Consider the following 9,466-nt stretch of genomic DNA (forward strand, 5'->3'; position numbering starts at 1 on the left):
AATTACATCTGTGTGGTTGAGCCCTGAAAACTTGCCGACCATGAAAAAAAAAGATCAGATGCAGCAAACGTGGGATCAGTAGTACCAACAGATGAGAAAGGCGAGGAGGGGAAAAAAAACAAAACAAAAATGAAAGAAAATCCAGCAGGTTCATTTTGTTTTGTTGACCAAAAAAAAAAAAAAAAAAGCCAAAGTACCATCACTGTTCACATTGGTGCTTATGGATAAGGGGAGTGTTATTTAATTCAAAAAGAACCCCAAAAAAAACAAAAAGGTACCCATCATCAGTAGTGTTGAAAGTCAAAAGAAAACACAATTCATGAGAAACGCATAATATTGAGATATACAGTATATGTATTATAAAGAATAAAAACATTTGATTCGGCCCGACGCACCTGTGTCACCGCGCCGTTTGGACGACAGGCGAGCGCCGATTTGCGACGCTCCGGCCGTCTCACAGTGTTCATCCACATCAAGTCAAAAGTCACAAATAAATTAAAAAAAAAACATTTTTCCCTGCCAGTCGGGTGATTGCCTGCAGGTTGTACAGAGGAAGCTACGCACGGTCACATTTTATGTTGTTTTTTTTTTTACCTCGAGTTAGCGATGGATACGGTGGTAGGATGTGTTTGTAGTCCTTTCACATGGGACTACAAACATGGCCTCCGCCTTCCTCAAACATTCACAGCTGTTACATGGATGGGAAAATTTTGGAGTGGAAAAAAAAAAAAGAAATTCATGAAAACTGTACAATAGTAGTTCCTGCTATCTGAAAGATGAAAAGAAAAGTGAGATGATATTAACAGTGGTAGTGCTGCGGCCCAAGACGACGGGAAAGGGTTCCAGGGTCGGGTCGGGGTGGGGGGGGGGGAGACACGAGGACGTTGGACAGGGTTGGTGGGTCTCAGTAGTTTTGGCTAAAAAGGTGAGGTAGGCCTTGGCTTGAAAACTGGCAGGGCTCCTTTCACATCTTGATGTCCTCCTCCACGCTGAGCTGCGACAGCGTCTTCTTGATGCGTAGCGCCGTTAGCCGCGCCGCACCGTTGGCGTACCAGCACTCGCGCATGATCTTGCCCATCACGCGCAGCGACTGCACAAGGTTGGGACATAGATTTAGCGAAAGTCTTGGGATGCTAAAAGCTGTATTTATTATTTAGGGGTCCAAGCAGATTTTTTTGTTGTTGTAGAACGGAAGTCTAGTGTGTTGCTTACCTCGTAGCTCTGCCACCAGTTGGGCACGTTGGGCCGCAGCTTCTGGTCGCACACTACCTTCCTCATCTCCTCGATGGAGGGGTCAGAGGGCACCAGGTCATAGTAGGGCAGCTGGTACTCCTCGTGGATACCTGCCAGAGTAGCGGGAACAGCGCTTAGCTTTTGGAGCCCGCCGCTGGCTCGCTCCGAGTGTGGTCAACTCACCTCCGGCGTTGCAGCGGCGTGCGATCTCCCAGTACACCAAGCCCAGAGCGTAGATGTCGGCGCACTTGAACGAGTCAAAGTGCTTCATGTTGATGCTTTCGTCCAAAACTTCCGGGGCCATGTACCTGCCGGGGTTCAAAAACGTCATATCGAATTGAAGATGATTGGCTTAGTGGTTCGGAAGGTGTCGAGGCTGACCTTTTGGTGCCCACGCGCTGGTTGGGGGCAATATCGATGGTGTCGGTGATAGACTCGTGGCGGACGGCCAGGCCGAGGTCGGCGATGGCGCACATGCCGTTTTTCTTCACCAGGATGTTCTTGGACTTGAGGTCCCGGTGCGCAATGCCGGGCTTACCTACAAGACGAGCGGTGAATTTAACGGCGGGCGGCTTTAACGAGGCCGAGACACCGCCGAGCTCCTCTCACCCTGAGTGCCGAGGATCTCCATGTGCAGATGTGCCAAACCGCTGGCGGCCGACAGTGCCAGCTTGATCATGCCCTCGATGGTGACAGAGTAGCGGTTCAGGTAGTCGAAAAGGGAGCCGTGCTCGTGATAGTCTGACACCAGCCACAGTTGAGTCCATGTGCCATTGTCTGAAGCAAAATACACACGTCAAAGTTGATGAAAACGTTCTTAACAAGCCGCTTTTAGCAAACATCTCGTTGTCCTTCTCATTGCCTGACCTTTATTGTCTGCCGCGATGAATCCCAGAATATTCTCATGGCGCAACATGATTGTCTGGTAGATCTCGGCTTCTCGAAACCAGGAGCGCTCCTCTCTGGATGAGAAGATTTTCACCGCCACGTCGCCGCCGCGCCACTTCCCTCGCCAGACTTCCCCGAAACGGCCCTTTCCTATGATTTCCTGCAGCACGATGGTCCTGGCCACGGTCCTTTGCACAAAGAGAGGCAGGCCTGTAGGGGGCGGTAGAGGACATATGAAAAACGGTCCGGCAGGGAGGCACCGCGGAACAGTCAAGCACTCCAAAGTCAAGCATGTTTAACAGCTGCCGGTGTGCAACATGACCTCATCGTGTTCCCGTCACAGACTTGTTTGCACACATTCCGAGCGGTTTACTGCGGAACCGCAAGGTATTTATACTATTATACTTTGGACCGCAGATAAAATAATTGCCGCCATGCAAAGTTTCCAGTCTTGTAAAACGCGCTGTGACTACCGCAAATTGTATTTCCGATTGTGATAAGACTTTGCTCATGGGTGGCCTCAAAGCTTCTTCAAATGGACTTCCATATTTGGAAAAAAAAGCATGCCCCCAAAACGTCAAGTGATTACCAGAGCCTGATCCGGAGGTAGACATGTCGTAGATGAGGTCCTGCAAGGTCTTGTCCTTGGCCAAATACAGATGGTCGCAAGAGGGGTCCTCCACCTCCAGCCTCTGCCTGTGACCGTAGGCCCTCTGATGATATTGGAAGAGGAAGACGCCCACCATCAGAAGTACGCAGAGCAGAAAGACGGGCCCCGCGATGACCGCCACCAGCTCCACCGGACCCCAGGAACCAGCCGAGTCTGAATCGTCCTCCTTTGTGAGCACTGGGAGCATAGGGGGGGGTGAGTCTCACCTCCTCGCGGGTCGTATCACCTCCTCGCGACAAAGCCTTACCGGGGACTTTCAAGTCAAGACTGTTGCAGTAGTCCACATAGCAGCAATGAGTGTTGAGCAGGCCCTCGGCGCTCAGGCAGAAGAAGGGTTGCCCGGGCGGAATCAGGGCGTCCCTGCTGATGCAAGTGCGCATACGCTGCTCCTTTCCCAGGGTGGTGTACGTGGAGGCCATGCAGGCGCCATCCGTCTCGCACTCGTAGCCCGTCTTCTCGCACGTTGTGCAGTTACAACGAAGAGCTGGGGGGGGGGGGGGGGGAAGAAAAAAAAAAGTTCAATTGAAGCTGTTTGTTGTTGTCAGACCGTCGTGCGGCATACCGGTAATTTTATATTTCATCTATATGAAATAAACACAAGACATTTTTTATGACCTGATAGGTACTTGGACCTTTGACCCCAGTTTATAGCATTCGAGTTGCCTCGTGCTGTACAAAAATAAGCGGCTGTGATCCAAGAGGGTCATAAGGTCACCTGAGCCCACTTGCTCAAGTGTGTCGCCCCTCTGGAGGACCAATGGAAAATAAAAGTGAGGTCAGAGCCACAAGGTCCGCCCACTTTAACTAGGAGCAGTGACGGTGAAGCGAAATGGAGTTGTTTTGGAGCCATATGGTTTCATTTGGCCACCATCGGGCGGGCGCTTGCTAACGTTTGATGCTAAGCAAACGCGTGGAGATGAGTTCCCAGAAGAGAATCCAAAAACTCCGTGTAGCCTCCTCAGAGTAAAATGTCACCACCGACCGACAACGAGTCATTCGGTGGAAGACTTCCTCTGGGGGCCACAAAGAGGAGACGAGAGCAATTCTTATCTTTCTTCTCTTCCAGAGAAGTGTGACGGTGAGTTCAAGCTCTTACAAAGTCTGGCACAGAGAGAGAGAAAAGATTGAAGCGTGGCAAGCTTACTCTAATCTTCTGTCTTATCCGGAGGGTCCCTTTGACCAGATATGCGCAGTGTGGCTGAGCAGATTTTTTTTTTTTTCTTCCCCAATCACAGGAGTGATCATCTTGCAACACAAACCAAATTGTGCTTGCGTCAACCAACGGCAAAGTTACAAAAGCCGTTTTGGTGCAACTGAAGTCTCATCCTGTGTGGCAGAGTTTTTTTTTTTTCTTTCTTAATGTGTCACGTATCGCTATGTGACTAATCTAAGATTGTTGACTAGGGAAGAAAAGCACTGTTAGCAGGAATATGTCCGCCACACCTCGCAATCCGCAAGAGGCAACTATCTTGGCAACCTCATGACACTTTGCACACTAAAAGAGCAGCACTTTGGCTCTGACAAACAAAGTTGTGGAAAAAAAATTCCGCGGCCTGTGCAGACATGGCTGAAAGCTGGCCTCAAATCCTTCACTGATGGTTTGTGGTCAACCAAAAGTTTCTTTTGCGGAAGGCTGCACTCCAGGCATGGACGTTTCTGCTAATTGGGGCCGACCTAGCAAAAAAAAAAGCAGCGAGCGCTAACGTCTGCAGCCGAAATGTGCCCGTGTACGCACATTATTGTCGCTCTTTACAACACTCGTGCTTTGTGCCCAGATTAAGACGACGTGAGGAGGGATTGCAGCGGCCCTGCGTGAACAAAGAGTAGAGGGCTAGGGGGGGATGGGCGCTGTGGAAAGGAGCGCCACGGCCAACAGCGACAACCCCCAATATTTGAGCGCCAGACAGGGCAAGAGGAAGAGGGGAGGGGTCTGGGCTGGACAATATAAGAGAGGGGGGGTTTAAGGGGCCCCCGGTTGGTGATCGGGGTGCACTCGAGGGACCGGCTGTGAGCGTCATTAAAACCCAGTCTAGACTTTGACTTAGTGGAGGGAGGGGGCAAGTCACAGCAACAAGAGAGAGAACACATGGGGCCGTGTGTTTGTCAAGTTCCTATCATTCCGTGCATGCTGAGGCAGGAAATGACAAATGTTGTGAGGAAGGGATTAAAAAAAGAAAAAAAAAAAAACCACCTCAGCCAAAACCAGTTTTGCTTCAACAGCACACACAATGCCGTTGACTTGAGGGCGTTTGTGTGTGGCGTCCACCAAAGTCCGGCAAACGGCGAGCAAGTGCGCCAAGAGCGAAGCATCATTACCCCCAATGTACTGGCTGAAATTCGATCGCCGCGGATACCAGACAGAGTTGATCAAGACAAACAGCCGCCACCAGACGCCGCCACACACAGCAAACACTCAACGCATGCACTCACACACACACACAACGGCAATAGCATGCCTCCGAATCGATGCTCCGGGAAAGCACAAAGTCATTACCTTTGTCTGCATCACGGAGTCAAATTACCGATCCGATTGGAAAGTCCAGTCCGGGCGGCAACCTCGGGTAGCGCTACGGCTACTACGTTGTCATTGCACTTGGAGTTTGCGACCGTGTCGAGGATAGACAACGTGTTCGAAAGACAATTAACAAATTCAAACCATCTGCCGCCACAAATGATTTCAGACCCAAACTGTCAAATTCGATATTGTCGTGAAAAATATGTCGCTCGAAAACAGATTGAAAAGCCGTACGGAGGAACGTCGGGCAGACGTCAAGCACCATGGCAGGATCTGCTCAATGAAGCAGCCAAGGCCGCTTGTGAGTGAAATTGCGGCTCTTGCGGTGATGGCGTTCCCTCGCTAGTAGCTGCCCGCGCCGGCCGGCCGGGTCAGTCACAGTGCACGCCGTCTGCTGCGCCAATTAAGCCTCCGGGGCACAACCCGGGTCGTTATTGACATGAGACCACCTCACACTTGACCTCAATCTGTGTGCAGCTCACTTGTCGAATACTGACTACAAACAGGATTGGGATCATGCCGACACGAGATTTAAGCCAGATTTAAGACGAGAGGTTCAGCGAAGCTCGCAAAAATTCATACATAATTCATATACTTATATATACTTCATGTACTTTTGATTTTTTGAGTGTAGATGTATTTTTGAGGTGCATTCAATGAAAAAAAGAGAAGCGTAAAAATGCCTCAGGAGGGTGAACACAATTTTTGCCAACTAGCTCCGCCCCCATGTTCGCTCGGTTTACAATACTTGGGTTTCAATTTTGAACGCAAAGTCAAGGTCATTACCCGCTTGAACGCCAAAGCGCAATGTGACAACGGGAGCGAGCCGCACCCCAACCAGCTCACGGCCGTGCGCCCGACGGCGCCGAGATCACATTGCAAGTGTGTGTGCCAGCTCGCAACAAACATAACTCGTTCCTAATCTGAATCAAGTCAACAACACGTGACTTGTCAAAGCATTCAGTCGAGGAAAAGAAAGGAGAGGGAGAAAAAAAAAAAAAAAAAACTCGCCACTCTCAACCGCAGCCGTGCAATCTGCTCAGACTAAGCGATTTTCAGGTTGGTCTGGTTTCGGGCCTTACATTGCGTAATCCTTCAGAGGCAGTAATTTGAGGGCCCCCTTTCACTAAAGACCCCGGCCGGCAGCTGGACAAACCAATCCCCCCCCTCCCGTGACAAGCTCAGCCACTTTTGTCTGCGTAGGTTCCAACTCCACCCCCCCAGCCCACTCTCGCACTTGGCCGTCAACGACCATGTTTACAACCACGAATATTGACACCATTCACGTCAATGCATGCTGAAACCCGAATATCTCCCGAATCAGGTTTTTAAAAAAAATCCCAATATGTTAAATTTTAAATCCTTCGCAGTAAATAAATTCCGGTTTTAGGGCAGATGAGGCCATTCCGTGTCACCGTACCAAATAGAAATTTCAGGCCCAACAGTTTACGGGTGGCTAGTTTTAACCGGAACTTGTCAGATAATCTTAGTAGAACATTTAACCAGGGTGTGAGCAGATATGTTGACAGTCCTCTTTTTGTTTTACTTTATTTGAAGCCATTTTTAATTTTGGACCATGATGATGATTCTTTTTTGCACTCAAATGAAGGAGCTTGTTAACTTGAGTTTACTTAAGCTTGATCGGTTTTGCGGCAAGTCGCAACAAGGGGAGACGGCTTGTCGAGATGGAGCAAAGCGTGGGCAACTTTGAAAATATTCTGGCTTGTTTGCACTGGGCGGAATCTTTTATACTCTCGACGTGACTTTGTTTACTCCCTATGACTGAAAACAAATGTCCTTTATTCTCCTTGAAATTAGTTTATTACTTTTTTCACATCTTGCCAATAGATAAACACAGAATAAATCACCAAAGAATCAAAACAGCCAAGCTGCAAACGAATGAAACATCCCCGACGATTTAGCCACATCCACTACGGCGGAGAGGCCCAGCATAAATGATGGATCAACAGTCAGAGAAGCAAAAATATTTCCCATCCATGACCTTACCTAAGAGATTAGATAATTAAGTTTATTTAGATTAGGTTTATAAACAGACACGAGTGATGTCTGTGTATAAAGCGTTTTCCAATATAAGCAACTTCTCGTGCTTGGTTAACTTTGACCTATGGCCCTGTACTTAAATAAAACAATTTCCACCTTTTGACTCGAGTAAAAAAGTTCTTTGTGATAGACCAGGCTACAAGTTTGTGTTAAGTAAAGCATGTGAGCACTTTTTCCATCTCTGCTCGTGAAAAGGAACTGGGCAGCTGCTATCATCTGTCGCAGCAGAAGGCGATTCCGGGCCAGGCCAAACCGGACCGGAGACGCGCCCCTCCAGACCCCCACTTGCCACATTTCCATCACAATACCGCCAGACTTGAACTGTGACGCCTGTCTGGACTTTGTGAATACGCGAAGGTCGTCCGCTCATGGCCAGCATTCGCACAGCTCGCGCCCTTTGCCAAAATGGACCCCGGTGCAATTGCTCAATGTTTACTCCCAAACACGTTTCAGTCACTTAAGTAGGTTAGGCCGCCATTGTGGAAGCCCTGCTTTCCATCCACATGATCGAGCACGTTGAAGGAGGGAGCTGATCGACGCGCACAAACTACAGATACGGGATAAATAATTAGGAGAAAAAAAAAAAGCGCAAATATGAGCTCAACTCGTTCTGCACGCGTCCTACGTCACAAATCCATCCATGTACTCGCGCATAAATAAAACCACGGTTAGCTCGGAGACGCTCCGACGTAAACAAGCAGCACGACCCGGTTGTTTTGCTTCGAGTACCCGGCAGGTGTCGGCAAACTAGTAGCACTCATTGTGATTTCATTTCTCCCTTATTTTATTTCCCCAGTGCATTTTTTTTTTTTTTGCATTTGACTTTATTTATGGGTCAGCGCTCGCGGTGAGGCAAATCCCCTCCAGTGCGCAGCGGCGGCGCCATGGCGGGGAGGGTGCGAACGACAACACGGATAAGGCACAAGCGCGCGCCGCGCGCACACACGGCGAGCGAGACAAAAGGCGAAAATGTGCTGGGCTCGGCTCAAACTTACCGTTCGCGATCGCCAGCAGCCCGAGCAGGGCTAGCAACGCTCGGCCGGTGTGTTTCACAGCCATTTCTTGCACACTTCCATCGCTTCGCACGCTAAACACGGGAAAAGTCGACCGGCTGCAACACAACACAACCACAGTCCGACCGCAGTCGCCACACACTCCGCGCACACATGCACCCAAGCGCACGGCGAGCCAGGCAGGCGCGTGACGTATTTAAAGGGGCAGCGGCAGTTTAAAGGGGAGGTCCGCGTGTCCTCTTCCGAGGTCAGCAGCAGCAGCAGCATCTTTACGACCGCTGCTCGCGTAACATGCGGGGAAATAAATGACATTGTTTATTCATAGAAAGTACGACAGTCGTGCCCCCCCCCCCCACGACAAAGAAAGCGTGTTCATGCTATTGCGACAAAGTTAGCGTGTGTGCGCATGTATTTGAGATTGCATAAAAGCAGCTGAACTCATTTTCCCTCCCGAGGATGGCGAGGGGGAGGGCAGTGGCCGGGAAGGAACCCTCCAAATAATACTTGTGTCGATAAAGGGGTGATCTTTTTTTTTTCATCTGTGTGAAGTTATGCAAGAATTCCAGAAGGGCAAACCATTTTCTTTTGTGCAAAGATATTTTATGGCTTGTCGCTGATTTTAAAAATAGCAAGACACAGTTGTGTGGTCAAATCTTGCCAGCGGCCTTCCAAAATGGACTAGTTGCATGCCCCCCCCCCCCCCCCCCCCCCCCCGCCCTTGTGCTTGTGTTTTCTCCAAGGCACAATTCCGAAATATCCAAGCTTCTTTGAAAAGCTCAAAAACTGTCCACACTTGTTTGTCTGTTTGGGCCTCGTGGCGACCACTCCAGCGACTACTCGATTTTTTAAGCAGTGTAGAAAATGGATGTCAAATTCAGGAGTTCCCAGACTTTCTCTCAAGGCAAGCCATCAAACAACCTGTTTTTGATCTTTTAAAAAAAACATTTAAATGTGGACTGTTAGCAAACACCTCACAGCTCCATGGTGGTGTTTTCCAATCTTGCTGTGTGAAGTTTGCATGATCTGGCTGTGCTTCTCTTGTGTAAATTTATTTAATCTCTTTTAGAACATTTTACTCAAACGCAA

At 49.2% G+C, this 9,466-nt stretch overlaps 1 protein-coding gene across 1 annotated transcript; it reads right to left on the reverse strand.

Annotated features, from left to right (window-relative positions):
- Positions 1 to 169: 169 nt before the first annotated feature.
- On the reverse strand, positions 170 to 8,557 carry acvr1ba (activin A receptor type 1Ba). Its single transcript, XM_049755841.2, has 9 exons — positions 8,363 to 8,557; positions 3,039 to 3,275; positions 2,711 to 2,968; positions 2,101 to 2,331; positions 1,843 to 2,010; positions 1,615 to 1,771; positions 1,417 to 1,541; positions 1,213 to 1,343; positions 170 to 1,090 (listed from the first exon to the last, which is right to left on the reverse strand). The coding sequence occupies exons 1-9, from the start codon at positions 8,424 to 8,426 to the stop codon at positions 965 to 967; spliced, it is 1,497 nt and encodes a 498-aa protein (XP_049611798.1). The 5' UTR covers positions 8,427 to 8,557; the 3' UTR covers positions 170 to 964.
- Between the last annotated feature and the right edge of the window lie 909 nt (positions 8,558 to 9,466).

The sequence above is a fragment of the Syngnathus scovelli genome, chromosome 2, assembly GCF_024217435.2.
Source record: "Syngnathus scovelli strain Florida chromosome 2, RoL_Ssco_1.2, whole genome shotgun sequence".
NCBI classification, from domain to species: Eukaryota; Metazoa; Chordata; class Actinopteri; order Syngnathiformes; family Syngnathidae; genus Syngnathus; species Syngnathus scovelli.